This window comes from Meles meles, chromosome 13, assembly GCF_922984935.1.
Source record: "Meles meles chromosome 13, mMelMel3.1 paternal haplotype, whole genome shotgun sequence".
Taxonomy (NCBI): Eukaryota; Metazoa; Chordata; class Mammalia; order Carnivora; family Mustelidae; genus Meles; species Meles meles.
In genome coordinates this window covers 6,541,353-6,568,452 of record NC_060078.1, presented here as the reverse complement: position 1 = coordinate 6,568,452, position 27,100 = coordinate 6,541,353, and the positions used below count along the sequence as shown (strand labels likewise).

The 27,100-nt window shown below is 49.3% G+C and overlaps 1 protein-coding gene across 1 annotated transcript in view; it reads left to right on the top strand.

Moving 5' to 3' along the window:
- Positions 1-27,100, top strand: part of NID1 (nidogen 1) — an 87,264-nt gene that overhangs the window by 23,230 nt on the left and 36,934 nt on the right. The window contains exons 2-10 of the mRNA XM_046027260.1: positions 2,870-3,169; positions 4,488-4,714; positions 7,197-7,570; positions 10,009-10,158; positions 14,734-14,985; positions 17,279-17,479; positions 19,783-20,028; positions 20,874-21,017; positions 26,433-26,558. Of these exons, the coding sequence (XP_045883216.1) occupies positions 2,870-3,169; positions 4,488-4,714; positions 7,197-7,570; positions 10,009-10,158; positions 14,734-14,985; positions 17,279-17,479; positions 19,783-20,028; positions 20,874-21,017; positions 26,433-26,558 (2,020 nt within the window). The remainder of the gene's footprint in view (positions 1-2,869; positions 3,170-4,487; positions 4,715-7,196; positions 7,571-10,008; positions 10,159-14,733; positions 14,986-17,278; positions 17,480-19,782; positions 20,029-20,873; positions 21,018-26,432; positions 26,559-27,100) is intronic.

The window sequence follows — 27,100 nt, the reverse complement described above, 5'->3', positions numbered from 1 at the left end:
GGAAGGGAGGAGGGGTGAGCAGGCGGAGCCACACTGGGTAGATGAGAAGGCTCTCTTAGAGGCCGTGCTTCACTGGGCCCAGGAGGGCGTGAAAGCGTGAGGCCTGGGGAGCAGGTGCCGCTGGCCGTGGGGATGGAGCAAGTGCCGGGGACCCCAGGTGGGACACACAGGACATGGGGGACAAAGGGAGTCCGTCCTCGTGGCCTCCTAAGTACTTAACAGGCCCTTCCCTCCGTGTTCCCCATGCTTCTGTTGATTTGCTCAACTTTGAGAAGATGGAGAAAAAGAGCAAGACGACGGGAGCATCACATGCTCGACAGATTAGTGTGGTGCGATTGGCTCCCAAGGGTAAGAGAGTATTATTCAAGTCAGCCGTGCTTTTGTTCGATCTCAAACAAACAAATGAACACTGACTGGGGAAAAGTTTAAAGCTCAGAGTCAAATGAACCTTCCGGGTGTTCTGTCTCTGACATCTGTCTCTGCCGTCCTCTTTCTTTATCACCAACGGCTGAGTTGCAAATGCCATAAAAAAGGGCTGAAAAATGATTTTGCAGCACTAATACTAATGAGGGTTATGTGGTCTGTGTCCAAAGCATTGGTTTCTCGATACTTGTCTCAAACCTCGATTCCCAGAGCATTCCTGTGATAAGAGACACGGTCCTGTGCCCAGATTCGAAATACTAAAAGACACCCGTGTTTTCAGAACTGTTGAACCGACTTCAACCTCACTGGAAAACAGCTTGTTTAAAACCGAGTTTTCCATCTGTGGCCTCCGTGTACTCGCTTCCCATCAGCGGCGGGAACAGCCAGCTTCTGCCGGCTTGGGAAACGAGCTGTTTCCCACGCCCCCGCACGGCAGCCCCACTGGGATGTCCCCGCAGCCGGGAGAGGTGTGGACAGGCTGGCGGGACCGGGGTTGTGGGGGGGAGCAGGCCGAGCTCCTTCCCTGACTCCAGAAAATCGCCGCCGGCCCGTGGTGCTGGGAGCTGTGCCCCTGCACTGTTAACAGCCCAGGAAGACGGGTAAGAAGGGAGCAGGGCTTCTGCCAAGTCCCCACACCAACTCCGCAACTCCCTGGACTCTCTTCCTTTCCCTTCCCTGGGCCCAGATCCACGCCACCCCTTCGATCCTTGCCACCCAGTTCTTGGCCTGTCATGGTTCCTCCTCTCTGTGTCCCCCCCCACCCCCTCCTCTAAGGGTGAGGTCTGAAGGCAGGAGGGGAGAAGGCTGTGTGGGAGGGGCAGGGAGGGAAGTAAGTGACTTGGAAAACCCACAGGCTTTCCAGTCAACCCCTGCCCAGGAACGAGCCCCTTTTCTGCTTTCACGTTCTTCTGATCCCCCCGCCTCTTAAAAGTGCAGACCAGGGGCCATTTGCAAAGTCTCTCCCATTTGATTTGGGCTTTTTTTTTTTTTTTTAAATTCACAGATTCTCAAATAAAAGGGGCACTGAAGTGGTGTTCCGTGTCTTCAGCTTAGTGTTGAGCACAACTTTAGTGTTGTGCACTAAAAAGAAAGGGGGGGCTCAGAGCCTCATTCTTAGCATGGCTTTGTAGGGAACCCAAGTAACCCCACCCCTGAGTACCCTCCAACAATCAAGGGGGTCTTTGTCCCCTTCCCTTTTTCCCAGCAGTGTGGGGTTAGCTGGGTAAGAACGCCAATCTCTTTTATAGGCCGTTAGAACTGATTTCAAGAAGGTTGTGTGTAGTGATTAAGAGGCCAGCTTTGGAGTCCGGCTCCCTGGGTGTGAATCCCAGTACTGACAGTTACTGGTAACTTTGGACAGATTTAACTTACCTAATTTTCTCCATCAGGAAAATGTGGATCATAGTAGTTTCTAGTCTTACGGAGTTCTTCTGAGAATTCAATGCTAATAAGATGCCTGCAACTTGATGAACATTCAGTGTTAGCTCTTACTCTGACACATTAAACTCTCCACAGTAACTACTGATACCCCAAGGCCCCATTCAAATCTACTTCCTCCTTTTAACAGATGCCCTTTCAATTTATATACTTATTTATTGTTGTTATTTTAAGTAAGATCTACACCCAAAGTGGGGTTTGAATTCACGACTCTGAGATCAAGGGCTTCATGCTCTACCGGCCGAGCCAGCCACGTGCCCCCAAAGTGACTTCCTGACCCCATGACTCATTATATCATCATCTGTGTGTGTCAGTCCTTTCCCATATTCTTCTGGATCGTGGGTTCCTTGAAACGAGAGACCGTGTACTATACATCGTGGGACCCACACCACTTAGCTCAGCTCTGGTTTGTAACGGTTATCAGTTTGTCGGGTAAATTAGTGAAGGCTCTATTTATATGTATTTTTTAAAAGATTTTACTTATTTATTTGACAGAGAGAGAGACAGCGAGAGGGGGAACACAAGCATAGGGAGTGGGAAAGGGAGGAAGCAGGCTTCCAGCTGAGCGGGGAGACCGATGCGGGGCTCGATCCCAGGACCCTGGGATCATGATCTGAGCCGAAGGCAGAGGCTTTAACCCACTGAGCCACCCAGGTGCTGCTAGTGAAGCCTTCAGTAATGGCTTAGGTTTGAGTGGTGCTTCGCGTGCAAAGCAGGCACACATGGGAAACCCAAGACTCGAAGTTCGAGACACATATCCAAGGTCCAGTGATGGCTGTGTATGGGCCAGAGTCAGGTCCTGTGACTGTTGCCCCACGCCCCCTCCACCAGCCCATCCTGCCTAGGAGACGAGCTGAATTTCATAATTCGCAGTCATGTCCTTCTCCAGTTCTATTGTATCTGACAGACTGGGGGGTCCTGTGACAGTATTCTGTGCGTGGGAGCTCAGAGTCCCCAAGAAAGACGTTTTTTTCCCACTCTCCTCTTAACTCTGCTTTGTTTTATATAGGTCACCACAAATGGCATCATTGCCATGAGTGAACCCCCAGCCAAAGAATCCTCTCCGGGGTTCTTCCCACCGACCTTCGGAGTGGTCGCACCTTTCCTGGCGGACTTGGACACGACAGATGGCCTCGGGAAGGTTTATTATCGGGAAGACTTATCCCCGTCCGTCACTCAGCTGGCTGCAGAGTGTGTCCAGAGAGGGTTCCCAGAAGTCCCTTTCCAGCCCAGTAGCGCGGTGGTTGTCACTTGGGAATCTGTGGCTCCCTACCAGGGACCCAGCAAGGACCCCGACCAGGAAGGCAAGGTAAGGCTCTCCCAGGTACAAGGGCAAATATTCAACAGGTTGGTTTCTCACACTTTGGTCTTCCTTGAAGGAAGGGAGACACTTGAGTAGGTCAAAAAGTCATCTCTAGGTCTAAGGTAACTTTCTGGGACATGCCTCTCTTTCTCCTTAGAAAAAGCAATTTCACCCCACCATTATTTAGTTTTTATAGTATTACAGAGTAGAGAGAAACTGGAAAGGGCCAAAAGCACGCCATTTAAATAGAGATGTTTCAGGTTTGGGACAGGGGATGTGTCAAAGTGGGTACCACAGATCACCAGTCCTACAAGATCGTCCTTGAAAAAAAGTCCTCCCACGCTCAGATAAGTTCCGGAAATGCAAAACTTGATCTCCCCCTTGATGACTCACTCTGAAAAGCCCTGCAATAAAGAAACCTGCTTAATTTTAAAGAAAAAAAAAATTCAGCCGTCCCCAAACCTTTTGGCCATACTCTTTTTTCCCTCCCAAATAAGATACATTACGTCCCGCAGAACACCCTTTGGGAAAGCCTGTTATGGGCCTGCAAGACACATCTTGCTTTTTTTATCTGAGTGCTCTATTTGAAAACTGCTTAAAACCTTCAATTTCCCAAGTGTGTGTCCCTTCTACTTAAGTAGTGAGGACCCAGCCCCGTGTACAGAGCCCTTGCCCCCCTCTTGGGCCTCATCTCCCCTTACCCTTCCTTTTCTGCACACCCTTTGCCATAGCTGTGTCAAATTGTCTGCAGCTCTCTGATCAGGAATCCTGCCCCCCCAACCCCCCGCCCCTCCCGGCCCCAGGATCCTGTATTTCCTGTCCTCTCTGCTTGCAGCGTCTTCTCCCTGACCCCCACTACTGGTGTCCAACCCATACTTGATCCTCTAGACTCGCACAGCCTCCTCTGCTCCCCCCCACCAGCTTCGGGCACTTACTGTATGTTGCTTGGGCTCAATAAATGTATGACGAATGGTGAGTGTTGTTAATATGTTTAATGGCCACGGAAACAAATCCTAAGGGTAAGAATTTGCTAAGTGGCATGAGATTTAGGCCACCATCCAGAGGTACCATCTCTAGAATTTTTGGCTACCCTTCATGCAGAAGGTGATTCATTAACTGACTGGAAATTTTCATGTTGACAAAGCCTTAGAGATATTTAAGTGGAGCCGTCCTGGAGTACCTGGTTCTTGCTACAAAAATACTTCTTCTAGAATGAGGTGAGACAACGGCCGGCTCTGGGCTTTCTCTGTATAGTCTGATGAATCGAATAATTTAAATGTATCGATATATACCTGAGTAACTGAATCTCAACTCATCTTCACAGAGAAATACATTCCAGGCTGTTCTGGCCTCCTCTGACTCCAGCTCCTATGCCATCTTCCTCTATCCTGAAGACGGTCTACAGTTCTATACGACGTTCTCGAAGAAGGACGAGAGCCAGGTTCCCGCTGTGCTTGCATTCAGTCAAGGTGTACAGGGATTATTCTGGAAGAGTGAAGGAGCTTATAATATATTTGCTAACGACAGAGAATCAATTGGAAATTTGGCCAAGTATGCTTTCTTTGTTCTCCCCTTGATGATCATTTGATAGTGAAGACGATCATTTTCTTACTAAGGATGATATGGTGGGCACTAAAGAACATTACCTAACAATGTTCTCAGAGATTTAAATGTATACAGTTTTTATATTATGTAGTGCTTTTTTCCTGATGAACTCAAAGTAATGCACTCTCAGAACGAACAGACATTCCCTTTTTCAGATACCATGCTCATCTGGAAGTTTCTACCAGCTCCTCTGTGAGTCTACAGTTAGAAATAAACGCTAATCAAAGCCTGTCTCCTGCTGTGAACCCAGGCTGAGAAAAACCTTCTCCCTCCACATGGACGAGGGAAGAAATTCTTACAACAGAATTAGGGTTCTCGGGGCGCCTGGGTGGCTCAGTGGGTTAAAGCCTCTGCCTTCGGCTCAGGTCATGATCTCAGAGTCCTGGGATCAAGCCCTGCATCGGCTCTCTGCTCAGCAGGGAGCCTGCTTCCCTCTCTCTCTCTGCCTGCCTCTCTGCCTACTAATAAACAAACAAACAAATAAACAAATAAATAAAATCTTAAACAAACGAATGAATAAATAAACAAATAAATAGCAAATAAATAAAATCTTAAAAAACAAATAAAACAAATAAATAAAATAAACAAATAAAATCTTAAAAAAAAAGAATTAGGGTTCTCTTGGACTATTTTGCAGAATCTGGGAAAAGTGGGGAAAGCAGGACTGCTTTCTTCTAAAACTAGAATCTTTCCCCTCCCATTCATTGTGCCTTAAAAAGTGAAGAGAACACCCTCCCTCCCAATTTCATATTAGTCCAACTAAATCTAAATAAAGCCTGCCTGCCCTTGGCTTAATGGTATGCTTAGCAAGGGGCTCTGTGCGGTGGGGAGAGCCCTCGTTTCTGGGGCTTGCCTGTTTCACTGGTGTGATCACTTCTCGCCTGGCCAGGTGCCAGCTTCATGTGTTATCTAGCTCCACAGGAAGCTGAGAAGAGAACCGTTCTTCACACCACACAGATGCAGTAGACTTAACTAACTTCCAGAACACAGATCATAGTAAAATAATTCAGTGTGATGAGTTTCAAGTGTTTATGGCCTTCGTTTTTATAATCATTTATGGGATTGTAAGTTTCTGTGATTTTAATTTTTTGCAGTGACTTTGTTTAATAACTGGCTTGCAAAATTACTAAAACGTAACCGTTGGATCTCTTGAGCAGGCTAGTGGGTCCCTGCACACCGCTGCCTTTCCCGGAGTCCTTGGACAGGCAGACTAAGCACACACCACCCTCCTTCTGCAGGCTTTCTCGATTCCTCCTCCCCTATCCCACCCCCAATGTTTTACTCAGGATTCTCCACCAGGTAATGTCTGTCCCCTCTTTTCCCATGTAGAAGCTGGTCATTTTCCATAGTTGCGGGAGGAGAGCTTCCAGTCATAGACACAGACGCACAGTAAAAATGGTGGAGAAGGAAGGAGTGATTAGGGTCATTCTACTGTGGCTTTTAATTGCACAAGGCCTTTCGGATCTGAATCTCCTTTGCACTTCACTAGAGGGACAGGAAAAGGTAAACTGAGACTTGTCCAAGATTCCACAGCTGATAGAGCTGGCATTTCCGATAATCCAAGTCTGTACTATGTTCACTCACAACACTCTGACACCACGTGGATGGGGTTTTTTTCCCCCAATACCTACCGATTCTCTCGCTCTCCCGGCATCCCTTTGCTGTCCTACAATTCAGCTGGGTTCTGATGCAGACAGCCCAGGCTGAGCACAGACCCCACGAGACTGGCCCCACTTCGGAAGCCAGCCCTAAGCTCCAGGTGCTGTACTTCCTGCACATCTGGTCTGCCAGCTGTAAGTTAGGGGTTTCTGGAACACCCCCCACCCCAGGTTCCATAACTTTGCTGGCGTGGCTCACACAACTCAGGAAAGCACTTTTCTTACTATCACCAGTTTATTTTAAAGGATACAACTCAGGAACAGGCAAATAGAAGGAATGCACGTGACAAGGTATTGAGGGGAGAAGAGGCTTAAATCTTCTATGCCAGCTCTGGGCACACCATCCTCCTGTGCTCTCTAATCCCAGAGCTCTCCCAACCTCATCGTTTAGGGGTTTTTATTACATAAACGTGTTTGATGGACTCCTTGGCCATTGGCTGTTAACTCCGTCTCCAACCCCTCTCCCATCTCTGGAAGTCAGGTCATGGGCTGAAAGTTCCAACCCTCTCATCGTGTCCCGCTGGATGGAAGCGGCCATCCAGCCTCCATCCTGAAGCTCCCTAGGGTCCCTGCCACCTGTCATCTCATTAGCATGCGAGAGACGGAGATGACGAGGATTTTAGGAACTTATCTGCCAGAACCAGAGACCAAGACAAAGCAGGCAGTGGGTTTCAGGCTGACACCCAGATCCCTGGGACTCCTCCTGCTTGCGTAGTGGGGGCGGCTTGTGGGTTGCTGGCCCGTTTCTAAGAAACCTGTCCTTACTCCAGGAGCAGCAACTCAGGGCAGCAGGGCGTCTGGGTGTTTGAGATTGGGAGCCCCGCCACAGCCAGCGGCGTGGTGCCCTCCGACGTGAGCCTCGGACTGGACGACGGAGCGGAGTACGATGACGAGGACTATGAGTCGGCGACACAGCTGGACCTGGAGGACGCGAGCACGACCCCTTTCCCCCACGAGGCTCGGGGGAGGGGAGACCCAGACACGCACAGCACGCCCCGTGTCCTTGCCCCCCGCCGCCTGCCCACCGAGAGAGTCCCCAGGCCTCCCACGGAGAGGACCAGGTCGTTCCAGCCGCCCGCGGAGACATTTCCCCGGCAGCCCGCGCAGGTCATAGACGTGGACGAAGTCGAGGAGACGGGAGTGGGTGAGGCCATTTGCCGCCCAGTGGGTGGGTCTGTCCAGGGGCAGTTGGGTCTCCCGACGCGAGTTCTGCTGGAGGGTGTCTGTCGCGTACCTTATATGACGCTTTGGGAGGTTGAGAGCTGAGGACAGAGGGGCGGCCCTCGCGGCTGTGGGCTTCACTGGACGGGCCTGATGGCTTCAAAGACTCCGAGGGATCTTTGGGGATTAGGACTGCGGCTACCAGGCTGCTGAGCTGGCGTCCTTTCAAGTTTCTCCTGACTCCCTTTTGGTCCTGTTTTAAAGAGAAAATTGCTTTGGAGTTACTTTGAAAGTCAGATTTTCTTGTTTGTGACTTGTGGGATCAGAAATAGATTCCCCCACCTGAAAAAACAGTTTAGAAATTTCTTTGGCTATTTACCCCGTTTTTATCTTTGACATTTGTTTCCTCTTGGTTTTGGAATGAGGATGGTTGATTATTTTTTCCTCCAGGTCCTGTCAGCTTCGGAGTTGGTTTGTGAAGATGTAAAAATACAAAACCAATGGAGTTACCCTTTTAGAGATGCCTTTTTCTGAAAGATACTTTTAAAATACAATCTTTTCTTGTCAACCATATTCTGTCGGATTTTTGTTACATTTTTGAGGGAAAAACCATTGGCACGCCAGCGTGCTTTGATTTGTCTCATACCAGATGTTCAAACTGAGCTGAAGGACTGATTCGGCTTCAGGCTGACCTGTAACCTCTGACATCCACGTACATGAGATGGTCCAAGCCTCCACATGATGCTTTGATTCTAGTACGAGGTTATAAGGCCCCCAGGGGACTCAACTCCATCCACAAGATTCACTCAATTTTTACTTCTCTTTACTTCTTCTGATTTGCTTCAGAGCAGTCATTCTAACTGTCTGTTCTTCTTTGAGTATCCCAAAGCTCAGACAGGATCTGGTGGCCCCAGGAACTGTGCTTGCTCAACTTCCAAGGCACAGACATGGAGAAGTTACCCTTTATGGCATGAGGAGGACATGGGTTCATGGTTCAGAGCTCCCCTCCACAACCCGGATTTCCTGGGGTGACGCTAACAGCTCTCAGCACACAGTTCTCTGCCCTTAAATAGCTCGTTCCAGACTAATCCCCCCAGACATGGGGGTATGTTGACTCGCCCATGTGGATCCATCTGGAGTCTTACTCTGCTCTTCGCCTATCTAGGTGTCTGTGGGATTCTTATCTGTGACGCTATCGCTTTGACATGAGATCAGAGCTAGCACTAACGACTTAGGGAGGAATAAAGATAGTACTTGGTCCTGCTAAAAGCCTAGATTTGAACCCCCGATGTGTCTAAAACAGATGTTTTTCTGTTCCTCTGTCCCATGGCTTTCTTTCACTATTTTTATGAGAAAATAAAGTTTTCTGTAGGCAGCCATACATTCCTGGTGTTACTTGAAAAGTCACCCACAGATTCGCAGGCCGTGAGGGACCCGCTGGGAGCCAGGCCGCAGCTGGAGCCGAAGTCGTCAGTCACGTCGTGTGCTCAGCTTAGGGCCCAAGTGTTCCCAGCGCCAAACGCCTCCTTTATACGCACTGGAAATTCCCACCTGTGTAGACGAATCTCCGCCTGTGTAGATGAATCCCATCTACCTAGGTTAAACTTTACTTTTTTCTTCCCTCATAACACTCAATTATAAATTGGATCATTATCCCCTCGAAAAGCCCATTTCCCCCCTCTGGCTCCTTGTGCTTTTGAACTTCATTCTAAGTTAATTTGCTCTGGATTATTAAATTTATTGAGACGATTCATAATTCTAACACAATGAAGCCAGGAGGTAGGCATTTGAAATAGAAATTCTTTTTGTTTCTTGGGTCAAAGAGCTTTAGACCAAGTGTGACTAGGGAATTATTTCTAATCAGCTTCTGCGTGTAAGAGCTTCTGAATTTTCTCCTGGGGGAGAAAAAGGGGAAAGTTTTAAAATATTTTCAGGTCATTAAAATGACAAATTTTAAGATATATGTGTATGTGTGTATATATATATATATATATATACACACATATATATATAATTATTTTTAACCACAATTAAAAGATAGTAAAAAAAAAAAAAATTTGAGTTGTGTCCCAAGATGTGAAGCTAATCTGACCACATTACACGGATACCATATTAAGGTTGATATTGGGTGGCACTGACCTAGTATTGATAGTGATAATATGGATTCGGTGATCCAATCCATTGGATTATAGCATTTTTAAATAATACCACTGTGATTTCTCGGACTCCTTCTGGATCCATTTGCCTTGGTGGTTGGACTACAGGAGCCACCGCAGGAACTAGGTGGCTATCGGCGGCGAGCCTGGCCCAGAATCCCCCTCGCAGATGGGAACTCCTGCAAGGCTTGACACGCACAGGACAGGGAAGCCTGGCCCGCCGCCGTGCAAAGTGCTGACGGTGCGCTGTGTTTTCTCCCAACAGTGTTCAGCTACAACACGGACTCCCGCCAGACGTGCGCCAACAACAGACACCAGTGCTCCGTGCACGCCGAGTGCAGGGACTTCGCCACGGGCTTCTGCTGCAGCTGCGTGGCCGGCTACACCGGCAACGGCCGGCAGTGTGTTGCGGAAGGTAATTGGCTTTGGGGGCGCCTGGGGGGCTCAGTCCGCTAACAGTCCCACTCCTGGTTTCGACTCAGGTCAGGATCTCAGGGTTGTGAAATTAGGCCCAGTGTTGGCTTCCACACTGGGCGTGGAGCCTGCTTTGGATTCCCTCTCTCCTTCTCCCTCTGCTCACGCTCAATCTCTCTCTCTCTCTCTCTCAGGAAGGAAAAGAAGGCATTTGGCTTTTATGTGTTCCATTTGTGTGGGGAGAAGGAGGGAGTGGAGTTTTTGTTTTGAGGTTTGTTTTGAAATGTTGACCTTTACCCAGCTCTCCAAAGGGGGAGGAGTGTTTTTCGTAGATACTAGATTTTAATATTTAATCTCTCTTCTGTTCTTTCTCATCCTTCTCTAAAGCCCGTTTCTCAGGGAATGCCCTCTTTTGCACTGTGGTGAGGTCTTTCCTGTGCTCTGTCCTTCACCGTCTTGGAAATGACTACCTGTGGGAGCCCAGCGTCACAGCTGCCCCTCGTGTGGGACGAAGGCTGAAGTCTTAAAAGAATGCAGCCCGCACCAGGCATGGTTAATGCCTCTCATTTTCCTCTGTTTCTTTCCAACCTCTTCCGTAGCATTGTTCACAGACCCAAGGGCTTGTGAAACCCCAGCGGGACCACAGTGGGCAGGCGTGGACCAAAGCTCGTAGTGGGGAAAGTGTATCCAGCACCCTTCCCCTCAGGCTGTCCTCTGGTCGTGCCCCTGAAGTCACAGCATGCTGATGGCGGGGCATAAGGGGTGCGCCGGTTAATTCTGGAGCACCAGACCCATTGTGGGGCTGATGCCAAAACCCACTCAGCTGTAGGTCGGCATCATTCCGCGCTTTGCCCCCAAGAGGACCAACCGGTGTTGAGCCTCTCGGGTGAGCAGGAGAATCTCGGTGAAAACCTAGAGGGTCAGGATAATGATACTCAGAGAGGGGACCTCTGGGAGCCTGGGGCTATAAACTAAAATTAAAACAAGAGCAACAAAAACCCGACCCTACTGAACCTTTTTGTCCCCTCAGACACCAAGTCACCTCACTTGTCACTCACTGGGTCATTTTCCTCGTGTTGAATGAGGAACCTCAACGGTTCTGCAAAATTCGACTAAATAAAACTCAGTCGGAGGAATGGTTTCTGTTTTTCACATCGCCAGCCGTAGCTGTAGTTAAATCAGTTATTTCAGTTTGCTAAAAAAAGTTTCCTTCTGGGTCACAGTGAGATAAAGTCAGTTTTGCTAAATACCATCTGAAGAAATGAAAGCAAATGATGTCTACTTTTCATGTAAATTCGGGGGGATGTTCCGAACTTCTGTAAATATGTTCTGTTTTCTTTTAAATCCCACCACCCCAGGTTTGATGTGCTTTTGCTTCTTTGTTTCAGCCTTGGCTTTTGTACTTCTCTCACCCTGAGAGAAGCTTCCAGAATCTGCAAGGAGAGCTCATTCTCAAGGAACAACCTCCTTAGCTCTTCCCACGCCAGTATCAGAGCTGGAAATGCCGAGCTGTTTGTTTGGTGGCAAGCTCAGCTCTAACAGACTGTCCAGCTGCATATTTTGACATTATATACACGCCCTGTAATAGTTCTGTGGTTTAAATATTTGTTAGATTCTTGCTACTTTTAAAACTTTTTTCTGGCTCAAGGTTTGGTGGAAAAAATATGTTTGGTTTCCTTCGCTTGGCTTTCCTGCTTGTTTCTGTAATTGTTTGGGGGATGCATTTTTTCGATATTAGTCTTCCAACTGCATAGCACTCCCCAGGGTAATGACACGATCTGTGTGCAGAAGTACTGTGTGTATCGAGTATGTCTTGTCTGGTCAGTGACCCTGCTTAATGGCTTGGGTGTACTGAACACAGCAAAAGTTCTGCACACGGGTGATGGTGCTCAGAGGTGAGCCCATCTGTCCAGGGTTACTCAGCAGACTTTACTGGGAACTTCCTGCATTCCGAAAACTCTGCTGAGTCCCAAAGGAAGGAGCCGGGCATGAACGCCCTGTCCCTGGTAATCTAGGAAGAGAACCAATGTATGGGCAATTGATAACTGATCGAACTTGATTCTGCATCAAACCTAAACAGCCCAAGGTGACTTACTGACCTCTTCCTACAGTTTTTTTTTTTATTACCTTTTTTTTAAACTAATATATAATGTATTATTAGCCCCAGGGGTACAGGTCTGTGAGTCGTCAGGCTTACACACTTCACAGCACTCACCATAGCACATGCCCTCCCCAATGTCCATAACCCCACCGCCCTCTTCCTCCCCTCCCCCCGCCTCCGCCACCCTCAGTTTGTTTTGTGAGATTAAGAGTCTCTTATGGTTTGTCTCCCTCCCGATCCCATCTTGTTTCATTTTTTCCCTTCCCTACCCTCCAAACCCCCAACTTTGCCTCTAAATTCTTCATATCAGGGAGATCATATGATAATTGTCTTTCTCTGATTGACTTATTTCGCTCAGCCTAATACCCTCTAGTTCCATCCATATCATTGCAAATGGCAAGATTTCATTTCTTTTGATGGCTGCATAGTATTCCATTGTATATATATACTACCTCTTCTTTATTCATTCATCTGTTGATGGACATCTAGGTTCTTTCCATAGTTTGGCTATTGTGAACATCACAAAAACAGACATATAGACCAGTGGAACAGAATAGAGAGCCCAGAAATAGACCCTCAATTCTATGGTCCTTCAGTTTTCTTAAAGATATAATTAACACCCTTGTTTAAAGCATAGATTTTGGTGGGTTTCCGGCTCTTCACTCATTTGGGCAACTATCCTCTCTGTTTGGTTGTAGAATATTTTTATCAGTCCAGAAAGAAACGCTGTATCCACTAGCCATCTTCCCCATTTCCCCCAGGTCCCCCGCCCCTGTCTGCAACTGATCCACACCCTCTCATGATGGGTTGTCTTCTTCAGAAAACTTTCCATTTCATTCCACGGAATCATACAATATGTGACCTTCTGAGTCTGACTTCTTTCACTTAGCGGGTGTATCCAGGGTCCATCCGTGTTTTGGCACCTGTCAGTATTTGGTTCCTTTCTTCTAGCTATGTGTTCTGTTGCGGGGTCATACAAAGCGATAGGCATTCTGGCCATGATGAACAAGGCTACTAACAACATTTGTGTACAGGTTTTTGTGTGGACCTAGCTTTCCTGTTCTTTGGGGAATATATCTAGGAGTTGGAATTTCTGGATCATATGGTAACCTTCAGTTTTCTTATTTTTTTAAATTTTGGGGGAAGATTTTATTTATTTATTTGACATAGAAAGAGATCACAAGTAGGCAGAGAGCAGGCAGAGAGAGGAGAGAGAGGAAGAAGCAGGCTCCCTGCTGAGCAGAGAGCCCGATGCGGGGCTCGATCCCAGGACCCTGAGATCATGACCTGAGCTGATGGCAGAGGTTTAAACCACTGAGCCCCCAGGCCCCCCAAGTTTTCTTATTGGAATGCAAGAACAACTTCATTTCTTTAGATCTGACATTTTCCTGATTAAACAGGAACATATGCAACTCCTAGATCTTCACGAAACATAGAGGCAAATGAAAGTTTACTGTATTGCCCTGAGTTAACCCCTGCTGGCAGTTTTGTGTATATCTCTTCCGGTATTTTCCCCCAGGTATATGCTGACATTTATTATTAATGTGTTTTTTAAAACAAAAATGTTATTCTTTATATATTATTTGGTAATTTATGACGAAAGCTTTTAAATTTCCATAGTAGGTTGCATATCTTTCCCAATTGTCTGAATGGAACAATCAGCCATGAACACACCCCAGCCTACAAGCTGGTCCTGGGCCATGGGCCACATCTGTGTGGTGCACATCTGCGGTGCCTTTGGCTGTTGGTGCTTGGGCTGACGGACAGTCCTCACGCTCTGCGAGAGGACCATAATTGAGCCCGAGCTGTGTGTTAAGATGTGTGACAGATCAGGCCGCCCAATGTCCCAGGTCCCCAGGACTATCCATTGTGGCCCTCTGTCCCACCCACATTACTCATTCTGTCCCTTAGACGCTCAAAAGGGATCAGTGATGGGATCACCTAGTTCTCCATCATCCGTGACACAGTTCTTCTGAGATTATTTCATTTGCCCCCGAAGTTCCTCCATCACACAGCGGCTCCTGTTGGAGCTCCTTCCATGCTGTTACCCATCAGCATGGGAGAAAGGCAAGATGCTGGAATTTCTAAGGCTCACAGATGGTTGTATGTACTGTCCTCTTGAGGACAACTACTTTGACTTAACCCAAAGCCCTTTACCCCAATGCTGTTCTGCCTCTTTGCTTTACAGGTACAGGTCCCGGACGCCCGGGTGGCTCAGTTGGTTAAGCGTCTGCCTTCAGCTAAGGTCATGATCCCAGGGTCCTGGGATTGACTCCCACGTCAGGCTCCTTGCTCAGTGGGGAGCCTGCTGCTTCCTCCTCCTCTGCCTGCCACTCTGCCTGCTGGTGCTCTCTCACTCTCTCTCTGTGACAAATAAATAAAATCTTTAAAAAAAAATTTTTTAAATATAGGTATAGGTCCTACCAGGCATGTTATTCTTTTTGAAAAGGCTGGCCTCTTTTGTTTCCTGCTCAGGTTCCCCCCAGCGAGTTAACGGCAAGGTGAAAGGAAGGATCTTCGTGGGGAACAGCCCGGTCCCCATCGTCTTTGAGAACACCGACCTCCACTCTTACGTGGTGATGAACCACGGGCGCTCCTACACGGCCATCAGCACCATTCCCGAGACTGTTGGCTACTCTCTGCTTCCCCTGGCCCCTGTCGGAGGCATCATTGGATGGATGTTTGCGGTGGAACAGGATGGATTCAAAAATGGGTTCAGCATCACAGGTAAACTATCTCAGACATTCCAGTCAGTGGGCCACCCGGGGGTGCCTGGGGAGCCTGGGGAGCCTGGGTGTGAATAGAAGAGGAATTCCAGGTCTGCAGAAACTTACTGATGAGCGTGTGGGGCTCCAGAAACCATCATTAATTTTTTCATTAGTATGTACTCACTCAGGCCATCTAGAATTGCATTTTAATCAGGGAGTGATTTCATGGTGGAGATTTTAGAAGTCTCCAGCGGGGCACATGCGGTCATCTCATCCAGCCTCCCACCCCGCGGTGTTACTCAACCCCCTGCCCCTCACTCTGTTTCTCAAGCCTCCAAATTCCCAGCCAACCCAATCTGATATTTGACATTGCTTCAGTATCTGCTTGGAGAACAGGAACTTTTCATTTCTAGCTGGAAAATTAAACCTGAGAAACAATCCTCATAAGTCTTAGAAAACCTGACTTTCCTTGGAGCTTTTTAGGGGCTCGGCCCTGTCAGGGACAGTTCAGTCTTGAGTAGATACGTGGACAGATGGTCAGGTCAGGGGGCCATTTCCATAGTGTGGCCGTGGCCTCTCCCACCATCTGCTGGGCAGCTCCCCTGCACATGCTGGAGGCCCTTCCTGGAACAGCTTGGATACGAGAGACTGTGTCCTTCCTCTCTGGCCGCTCCCGGGCCCTGCAGCCTGCTCTGGGTCACAGGTCCTCATCGCTGCCTGAGCCCCTCAGTCTGTTGTCTCCCCACCGCCTCACCTGGCAAGAGCCTCAGCCTTGCTTTATCGCAGAGACACCGTGAGGCAGGGTCTCTAGGCTTTGCAAGGGTGACCCTCCAACAGCTACAGAGGCTTCTGGAAATGTGACCATTTAAGAAGGGAGAGGATATATATTTGGAAAGATAAGATATCATAAGATATCTTAATATCTTAATCTTATATCATAAGATAAGATATCATAAGATACCCATAAGATATCAAATGCATGGCCTAATATTTTTTCCCTCTCTCCCCCAGGCACATATATCCTGAGTATTATTACTGAGTTCCTGTTCTCATGCAAACACGCTCCTTCCTTTACACACACAGCAGAGCTTTGCATCAGACCACAGATGCTGCTCCTTCCTGCGCAGCTTTTCAACGTGGTGTTGCTTTGTCTGTGGGTTCATTTAAACTGGAGATATTTCGTAACAACTATCATCAGCCAAGCTGAGGGATACTTGACAAATTCCCTGCCACAGCAAATCTCTGTTACGACAGTGGCTCTTAACAGCCCGGGGACCTGGATTAGCACTTGGATATCTGCCTGGGACTTGGGTCCTTACTATAAAGCAGGGGTTGTCCCATTCTCTGCCAAGGGGCAGATCGTAAATATTTGCTTTGCCTAAATATTCTTGTCTATAGGTCTCCGTTGCAACTCGGGAACAAAATCACCGTAGCTAGTATGTAAATAAGTTAGTGTGGCTGTGTTCTGGAGAAACTTCGCTAGTGGGCACGAAAACTTAATATTCATATAATTTTCACATATTATATATGTGAAGTATGTATGATAATATATGTACTCTGAAATGTTATTCTTTTGGCTTTTTAATAACCCATTTAAAAACGTAAAGAGCATTTTTGGCCCCAGGGCTGCCGGCCAGAGTTCATGCTGGGGCCGTAGTTTGCCGGCATCCCCACCGTCCTGGGAGTCTGCACATGTGGAAAAGGGAAGAAGCCGGTAGAAGGGCAAGGGTTTCTTGTGCTGTCTGGGGCTGCACAGGCTGAGGGGAGTTGCTGGGCCAACCCCGTCGTGAGTGCTCCCTGGGCGGTTTTGGGGACTGGTGATGGTGTGCAGCGCACTGAGCTGTTCCAACAGCTATCACCACCACTTGGCATCTTGGAGCCCTTGACATTTGACAGAGCACTTTTGTAACATGCCTTACCTCATCTAGTCTCCACGAGGTAGCCTGTATCCGTCTTTATCATCAGGACACGGAGGCTCGGCGGTTGGGTAACTTGTTCCAGTTCGCTCAGTCAGTAGCCAGCACAGCTGGGATTCAGACTCCTGTCCTCTGTGTCTCCCAGCTCTGTTCCTGAGCCCGCCGCGTCCCAGAGGCTGGTGTGGGGCTGGGAAGCAGCTTCTCTCCTCTGTGCATGTTCAGCGGGCCGCGTGGAGGTCCCGGCTCTGCCCTCAGCGTCACCAGCTCTGTGTCTCCCGACCCAACTAAAGCACTCATGGAGGAGATGCGAGTCTCCTGCACGGGCAGCACCCCCAAGCCTGGGGCTGGCCTGAGGGGGACTTCCCAGATGGTAGAATGACGGGTCTTGCTTTCCAGGAGGCGAGTTCACCCGGCAGGCTGAGGTGACCTTCGTGGGGTCCCCGGGGAGGCTGATCATCAAGCAGCAGTTCAGCGGCATTGACGAGCATGGACACCTGACCATCGACACGGAGCTGGAGGGCCACGTGCCCCACATCCCATTCGGCTCCTCCGTGCACATCGAGCCCTACACGGAGCTCTACCACTACTCCCGAGGGGGTGAGCCGCCAGCGCTGCATGGGGGGCGGGGGGCGCGGAGGTAAGGAGATGGGGGCGGGGGGCGGCGGGGAGGGTTGTGGGGACAACCCCAGCTCCCCACTGACTCCAGACCCACCCACCACTCCAGCGGCCCTACGCCAGGGCGGTCCCCTGGGCTTCCTAGAGGGAAACAGACGGGCGCTAGCTTATTAAAATCACCTTTTCCTCTAATTACAGACATAATACACAGACATAATACGGGCATAGAAAAATAGTGCAAAAAAAAAAAAAAGAAATTATGTATAATGGTAAAACTGGGACATAATTATTATTAGGTTTAAATTATTTCCTTTCAGCCTTTTCTCCATTTATATATAAAATACCCCAGCAGAGACTCCTGGCTGTCTGGGTGGGAGGTGGGGGGTGGAAGTGTGGGACTCTTGATCTTAGAGTGCGGATTGGAAGAGTTGAGCCCCACCTTGGGTGTAAAGATTATTTAAAAATAAAAATCTTTTAAAAAATACCGCATTATAAATAAATATATAAATAATATTTCATTATAGGTCTCGTAAGTCCTAGGGATGTAACGAACAGCATGGCTATTGTATCCGTATGTAATTACGTGTACTTATGTATATATGTATACACCTACATTTTAATTTAGTATTTCAGATAATTTCACACTTACATAAGAGTTGAAAGTAACACAATTACCACCTGCTGTTTAGCCAGTTTCACCAACTGTTAAGATTTTGCCATATTTATTTTATCATTCTCTTACCTATATATATATATATATATATATATATATTTGCAAATAATACATTTTTTGGAAAGTAAGTTGTAGTCATTGTGATCGTCCACCCCCTGAATAAGTCCCCCGTTTTCCTTAAGAACAAGAATATTCTCTTATGTGGACACAGCACAGTGATCACCGTCAGGAAACTTGACATTGATGCAGTATTATCATGTCTCTACAGTTGGGTGTGTAGTGTTTTATTTAAATAGAATCGCAGTGGTACCCCATTATTCTGTCTTCATTTTCCAGTTAGTTTCAAATCCTGAATACTTTATAGTTCATTCAGTAGGCACTACTTTCTTAGATGGCCATTAATTTAAACGACTCTCTTCTCTAAAGCTTACGTTAGTTCCAAATTTCCCATCCCATAATGAGTTCCAAGGACCATCTTCATCATAAATCTTGACCAAATTTCCGATTCTTTCCTAAGATTCAATTCCTAGAAGTAGAGTTGCTGAGCCAAACAATAAGAACTTTTTGAAGTCTCATTAAATTGCCATCCGGCGAGGTTGTACTAATTACCACGGCTTGTGGCCTGATCGGGCTCCCCTGGAGACCACGCGGCTTGGTAAATGGGACCTGGAAGGAGCAGCAGGACCCCGTCTGCAGTCAGCCTGCGACCAGATGGTGTTTCTGGCAGCGTAGCACGTGGGAGCTGGACAAGAGGCAGCTTATACTAATCTTTTATTTATCCTCTGGCTTTGTTATGAACTACAGCAGAGCACACAAATATAAAGAGCCTTTTATTCTTTCTTTTTTTTTTAAATAGGAAGTTGAGAGTTTCATCGTATGGTTGAAAACCAGGGTCTCTCCTGAGCGGGGAAGACTGTCTCTCTTCTCCTCTCTTGAGGTTTGCTCGCAGCATTTTAGTAATTTTCCAGAAGTTGGCTACATGAAACCCACTTAGTGTCTTCTTTTTATTTTTTTTTTTTGTATCAGAGAACTGCTTCATCTAGCGTGATACATAGCGGCCACTATTTGTTGAATCCCAGATGAGATAACCTATAGAAAGCCGCCAGCTCTCTGCTAGTCACGAGGTCAATGCTCCATAAATGGTAGTTTATCTTAGTAGTGTTAGCCTGCATGGGTCCAGAAATTTGACACACATTATCTCATTCTCACCCCAACCCACTTGTAAAAGAAATGGGGGCTAAAGAGGTTGTAACTGGCCCGCGATTGCACAGCTTGCGTGTGCTGGTGTAGATTCAGACGAACCTGCTTTCCCATGTGTGCCCTTTCCACCAGACTCGATCTCTGGGCTGATTCTGGGTAGCTTCAGAAGCTACAAAGAGCCCTTGAGGAGAGAAAGTGGGAAATATTACCAGTGCCAACAAGACCATAACAGTACGGGAGACCTAGGTAGCACAAGGAGTCCCAACACAGAAATAAACCGTCTTAGGTACCTGTTCCCTCCGACGGCTCATCTGGGCAGGGGCTGCTGCCGGCGGTTTGGAAGCCGTCGACTAAACCTCTTGCCCCGTTTGTCGCCCTGCCTTGTCTCCCCTCTCTGGCCGCTGCATCGCAGTGATCACGTCCTCCTCGTCCCGGGAGTACACCGTGACCGGCCCGGAGCAGGAGGGCGCCGCCCCCTCCGACATCCACGCTTACCAGTGGCGCCAGACCATCACCTTCCAGGAGTGCGTCCACGACCCCTCCCGGCCGGGCCTGCCCAGCACCCAGCAGCTGTCCGTGGACAGCGTGTTTGTCCTGTACAACCGCGAGGAGAAGATCTTGCGCTACGCACTGAGCAACTCCATCGGTCCCGTGAGGGGTAGGAGTGGCAGCCTGGACCTAACCTCTCTTCCTTCCGTGTGGGGCGGAGCAGGCTATTCAAGGCCACGGCCGGCTTTGACAGGCCATTCGAGCGCGCTCATGCTCGGCCATGAAAGGAGCGTGTGCTCAGGGTCCGAGGCCCCAGGTAAAGCCGGGGCAGGTCCAGCACGGAGCCTCCGCACCCCCGGCCAGTGGCAGCGCGTCACTGGCTCCAAGTCCGGTCTGGGGTGCTCTGGGCTGCGTGCGGGGAGCTGGCATTCAGAGAGCATGCCGTCTGCATGTCACAGCTCACATCACCCAAATCTCCCAGCCCAGGTTATATGCTTGGGGTCCGGCATTAGGCCTTTCTCTTTTTTAATTCTTTCTGGTGCTCCCTGCATACCCAGGCCCCCTCCCCAGCCGGCCATGCTCGTCCTTGCTTAGCTCTATGAAGCAGGAGGACAGGTGTCTTTCTCCCTCCTGTGACAGCTGGACCCCGGGCATTGGCGGTGGTACTTTCTTTTTTCTTAAAAGGCTCCACATTAAGCATTCTAGGCTTTGCCAGCCCTGTAGTGTCTGCAGATCTCAGTTCTGCCATGGTGGCACGAAAGCAGCCATAGACTATTTGCAAGTGAATGGATGCGGGCGGTTTCCGATAAAACTTTATTTACAAAAACAGGCATGGATCTGGAGGGACGTGCTTTGCTGATCCCGCCCGAGGGTGACATGGGAATCAGCTGGTTTCTGGTTCCAGGACCCTCTGCCGTTCTCTGGGTCACCCGCTGGGCCTTGCTCCCTGAGGAAGGAGGAAACCCGCAGGCATCCATGGATCCCTCACTTGGCTTCCGTGTCTCTCCCTCACAGATGGCTCCCCAGATGCCCTGCAGAACCCTTGCTACATCGGCACTCACGGATGTGACATCAACGCCGCCTGTCGCCCTGGCCCTGCGGTTCAGTTCACCTGCGAGTGTTCCATAGGCTTCCGAGGGGACGGAAGGACATGCTCGGGTACAGCCTTCCCTTCTGACTTGTGGGGACTGGGGAAGAGGCCAAAGTCTGCAGACCAGAGGGCTGGGCGAAGAGACGGAGGGGCGAGGGGAGCAGCAGGGCGTGTGCCAGGCCCCACACCTGGAGTTCTTGTGCTCGTCTTGCAGAACTGAAACTCTGTCCCCATTAAACAACTCCCCATTCCGTTGTCCCCCCAATCCCCTGGCCACCGCCATCCTACTTTCCATGAATGTGACTCCTTGCATACCTCATAGCGCGGCCTTACACAGTCCCATCCTTCCGTGACTGGCTCAGTTCCCTGAGCGTAGTGTCCTCAGGGCTCACCACGTGGTAGCCGGGGTCCGAATCACTTCCTGCTGAAGGTGGAATCGATCCCGTTGCCGGCACACACTGCCATCTCTAACTCCTTTGTCTGTCTGTGGACTCTCGGGTTGCTTTGGTTTTTGGCTGGTGCGAGTGATGCCGCCGTGAACCTGAGTGTATGAAATACCTGTTTGAGTCCCTGCTTTCAAGCCTCCGGGGCCACACTCAGAAGTGGAGTTGCTGGGCCACGGGGTGATTCCCGGTTTGGCTCTTCGAGCGCCTCCACACTTCTCCCCTCAGCAGCTGTACCATCTCACATTCCCAGCAGCAGCGCACGGGGGCTGCCCTTGGCCACGTCCTTGCCAACACTTGCTATTGCGGTTTATTTATATATTTGCTTTGATAGTGGTTGTTCCACTGGTGGCAGGTTCGTTCCTATTTCTATAGCCGAGAAGTGCTGCGGCTCCTCCGAGCGAGCCGGTGACACCAGAACGCTGGACCGGGACTGACTCACGCGCGAGCCTTACGCTCAATGCCTCTCACCAAACTTACTTGGCGTAATTTAACTGTGAATACTTACCCGTGACAGCTGGATACTTCTGTGTTCTTTTTTTAAGATTTTTATTTTTTTAAAGATTTTATTTATTTATTTGATAGAGAATGAGAGAGAGCATGAGAGCGAGGTCAGAGGGACAAGCGGGCTCCCCATGGAGCTGGGAGCCTAATGCGGGACTCGATCCCGAGGCTCCAGGATCATGACCTGAGCCGAAGTCAGTCGCCCAACCAACTGAGCCACCCAGGCACCCGTTTTTTTAAAGATTTTTTTTTTACTAAAGATTTTATTTATTTATTTGACAGACAGAGATCACAAGTAGGCAGAGAGGCAGGCAGAGAGAGAGATTGGAGAAAGCAGGCTCCCTGCTGAGCAGAGAGCCCGATGCGGGGCTCGATCCCAGGACCCTGGGATCATGACCTGAGCCGAAGGCAGAGGCTTTAACCCACTGAGCCAACCAGGCACCCCCTGTTTTTTTAAAGATTTTTTTAAAAAGATTTTATTTATTTGTCAGAGAGAGAGCACAAGCAGGGGGAGCAGCAGGCAGAGGGAGAAGCAGGCTCTCTGCTGAACAGGGACCCTGAGATCATGACCTGAACCGAAGGCAGACACTTAACTGACTGAGCCCCTTAGGCGCTCCTGATTATAATATAATTTTGCATACTTACATGTATCTGTGACTAGTTTCAGGGCACTGCCGAGGGTCCGTTAGTTGATTCCTAACTCCGTGGCGAGTCCATCCAGCAGAAGCGAGCAGTGCAGGAGCGTCACGCACTTCAGTCAGAGCGGCCTAAGTCTGTAGCCCAGGGCTCGCGAGCAGGTGTCGCAGTTGCTAGGATGTTCCCCCAGTGAAAGAGTGGCATGCACCTGTATGTTTGGCCAGAAAGATGACCAGCCCCCTTGAAGGACTGGGGTCTGAGAGTCCGGGGAGCCATGAAATTGAGGGGTCATGCCTGGGGTCTGGCCCTCTGATGAGTGGCAGATTTCGTGTGCTGATTTAACGTCAAGGTTGGCAGGTCCTACTGCCAGTATGTTCCTGTATTTGGCTCAGAGTGAGGTTCTCACTGGGGCATCTGAAACAATGGGGAGCGGGGACACGTCCTTACAGGAACAGGCCAGGTAACTGTTTAGCCTGCCTGCTGACGGCTTTGTACAGGTGGTAGAATCCAGTCCGACGCTCTCCTTCCTTGTAACGTACAACTGGGAAGGGGACAGAGTTCCTACTTGCCTCTAATCATCAGAGTGTTCCAGAATTTCCCCCACATAGCCTAACAGTCCTACATGGCTGAGCTGGCTCAGGCCAGTTTGAAGCAGCGTGGTAGTTGGGGAGGGGGTGCAGAGCCCTGCCAGGGCCAGGAAGATGGTTTCAGACACCATGCAGTGAGGGGGCTCCCTCTCTTCTCTGGTGGAAGCATATTCCTCCTTGGTCTTTCCATGGCCCTACCTCGACTTCGTAAGACGAACACATGTGAGTAAAGCATGGAGACACCCCAACTCGCTGCTGTTGAGCCATGACCTCTGGCTGATTCGTCCACTCCCGGCACCTGAGCGGATCGTAGTGGGAGAGTTTGCTTCACCTCCCAGCGCACGACCCGGCCATACCTTCCTACTCTGTTGCTGTCACAGAGAACTCTCTGATGTGCTCGCTCAGGAAGACCGGTGGTCGTGTGTGGACTTGCTTTTGTTCTCTGGTTAGTCCTTGTTCGGGAGGATTAGCACGATGGAATGTGAGTATATTCTCAGTCAGGCTACTGTTTTGTTCGGGGTCACTAGAACATGCCTCGGAGTGTTAATGCATCGAGACGTGAGGCTGTTGGTAGGAAATTGCATTAGGCAAACCACGTCGTGTGTTATTTTGACCTGGAAAGTGACTTAGAAGAGAATGAGAATGAGCCTTTGTAACTCAGTTTGTGTAACACTGATGTGATGATAGATGACATCCCCAGCAAGCCCAGCGTTGGCTACACGTTGCATAGTGTCCCTCCAGCATAGCTTGGAGAAGGTTTCCAGATGAATCGCAGAGTTCTGCTGCCTGGCAGGATGACTCCCATACATTCCTCAGCCGGGAGTTTGTAGAGATCATTTTGGATGACCTCTCTTCGGGTAATGTTGGGCACACACACGTAACAAATCAGTCATGGGACTCTTCTCAGAGAGCCTGGCCCTCAGAAAAGGGGCAAATTTAGATTTGCTGAAAATATGTGAAAAGTAGCCACTCTGAAAAAAGTTAGGGAGCAATAATTACACTAATTACCCAGGGCTTTCCTGTTGGGCTAGAGACTGATCTATCTGCAAGGAGATCTGTTCCCAGAAAGAAAAACAACAAACTCGAAGGAGATTTCATGATATTTTACGAGGGGGCGGTTAGCACCCAGTTTACTGTTTCGACTAAAAGAAGGTTTAAAGTCCCATCCTTGGTTTACAGAAGGGAAGTTTTAGATTAGGCATTCAGAAGAATTTCACTGTAAGGACAAAACTCCAGGAGTCTTGCTCTACGGAAAAGGTGTCACCCTGTATAGAGAGAGAGGGACCTTTGCGTGCCAGGGGACCATCCCCTCCTTCATCCCACGGGCCGGCAGGTCCTACTGGGCAGCAGTAGGTTGGGGCTAAGTGAGGGCTCACCCTCCTAATCACCCAAGCAGCTTTTTGGAAACACACAGCATCCCTGTCCACAAACCGCTCGGGGAGGACTAGAACTTGGAACACTTCCCTGGGTGATTTTGCTCTGTCCCTTTGACTGAAAATTGTTGCTCTGGGCTCTTGGGCTTTGGCAGTGGAGTCCGAGCTCCGGAGCCCTGCAGTCTGAACAGGGCGTGCAGACATCTGTGCAGGGAGTGTCCTCTGAGAGTCAGGGCACAGAGACCGCGGAAGCCGGACCGATTTTTTTTTCTCCTGTGTTGTTGGAGCAGCAGCTGGCGGATGGGGCCGTGCTGAGTATCCCGCAGCCGCACACCAGCTCCAGTTGGTGGAAGAGGCCGCTTCAGTAGGGGCTGTATGTTGTGACCTCCCTCCTGTGCACGGAGCGGTCCTCTGGTGTGAGATCTCATATCGTAAACATTGCACAGGAACGTGACATTGGCAGTACATATTTAAAAAGCTGAATACCATTTGGTTTGGGGGTTTGCACGGGTAGAGGTCAGGCTCTGGGACAGGTGTGGCAGAAATGCCTCTCTTGGGCAACGTGGTCCGATTGGCCAGAGGGTATATGTCTCACCAGGGAAGAGACAGGCGAGGCTGGCCATTGGAGGTGGACGCATGAGGCTTTGTCTTCCAAGTGTGAAAGGTTCCCGTGAAGGCATTGGAGGAGGGTGAGAAGAGGACGGGACTTGTGTGATCTCGGCCCACCGTGAAATGACGTTCCCATGTCTCAGGGTTCTAGAAATGCCAGCAGTGACACTATACACTCTGAGGATGCGGCTGGCACGGGAAAGACCTCGTGCAATTGTGTTTATTTCAGCCCATTAGTGGGCAGGTAATCAGGGCGATGACGAGTTAGCTCAGCTTCTCGTCTGGGCCAACCAGCCTTGCTGTGGGGTTAGCTGCAGGTTGGATCCCGATGCCTGGTGGCCATCTGAGGCCCTTGCCCCTAGATTGGCCCAATCCATCCCTGCGGCTATAGGATGAACCCCTGAAAATTATAATAATAGCTACATTTCTTGAGCATCCTAGGCATTCCTCTGGCTTACATCCAACTCCTGTAGTCCTCAGAACTCCTCAAGGTCAATCATACTGTGCTTCACTTGCCAACGGGGAAACTGAGGCTGAGTAGTTAGTAGCTTGCCCAAGACCACGCAAGCTGGTAACTAAAGGAGGCAGATTGGAGCCTAGCTATGTCCAGCTCCAAAGGATATGGTTTTTTGTGATAGCTTTGGTGTTTGTTGTCATGAGAGGACATCACCCTACCGGTTCATGGACAAGCTTCCTTTTAGTGCATTAAAGCTCTAGACAACATTCATAAATTCACAATTAGGCTTGACACTGTTCAGCTTTGCTTTGTACCTGTAAGTGGGAAAGGTAGTATTTTTGAGTAGCGCACTTAAATACGTTCTGTGGCCTCAGGAGCTGTGTTCACAGTCTGAACGCGTGTGCACCCAGCTTTCTGACATGTGTGGGCCAGTCTGGTGTTACCGAGCCCCAGGCTCAGCGGCTGCCTCCAGGACAGGCAGGGGAAGCACGTGGTTACGTAGAAGGGCCTTTGGGTCACTCTCGAAAGTGACACGCAGGAAAAAAACTCTTACTGGGGCGCCTGGGTGGCTCAGTCAGGGAAGCATCCAACCCTTCGTTTCAGGTCAGCTTATAATCTGAGGGTCATGAGGCTGAGCTTTGCGTCCCGCGTGGCGTCTGCTTGAGGTTCTCTCTCCCTCTGCTCTCCTCCCGATGACGAAATAAAAAAAATAAATGGGAAAAAAATCGTATCCATGTAACTTTTGGACTATAGAAAATTTTGTCTTAGAATTGATCCACGTGCAGGCCAAAATACTTTGTATTTTATTGTATTTACCGATATTTGAAGTGTGTTTTTTTTTTTAAGTGTGGATTTTTAAAAAAATTTGTTGTAGATATTGATGAATGTTCAGAACAGCCCTCGGTGTGCGGGAGCCACGCCATCTGCAATAATCAGCCCGGAACCTTCCGCTGCGAGTGTGTGGATGGCTATCGGTTCTCGGAGGCGGGAGCGTGTGTGGGTAAGTTCTGCGGACGACTTGTCAAACCGCTCGTGCATGCGGGGTGTGTTGCCCGCGGTCTGAGTGCAGGAGCCGCCCCGTCGTCATCTGGCTGACATGGGGGGCGCCGCCTTCTGTTGTCCGGGGAAGCCGTTTACGAAGACGAACCAGACATCATCCCTTCCCTCCACATACCCGAGGGTCCCGCACCTAAGGCAGAAGCAGTGCTAGAATAAGCCACGAGCCGTAGCAGAACTTCTTGGCCTTGTCAGAGGAGGTGAGAAGCTCTTGGTGAGGCCAAACGTGCGGGAGGCCGGTGGCACTTGGAGGCCAGCCCCAAGGGCCAGACTGTTTAGATGTTTCCACTTTTTTCCTGCTGCCACCTTTTGACCTGGCGGGGGGCCAAGAAGTTTAAGTTCAAAGATTCTTGGAGATGTCCGGGTCTGGCGGGCAGCACGCTGAACGGGCCTCCGAGCTCAACTTGTCCTCCCAGTTTTGTTTTTTTTTTTAATTTAAAGATTTTATTTATTTATTTGACAGAGAGAGATCACAATTAGGCAGAG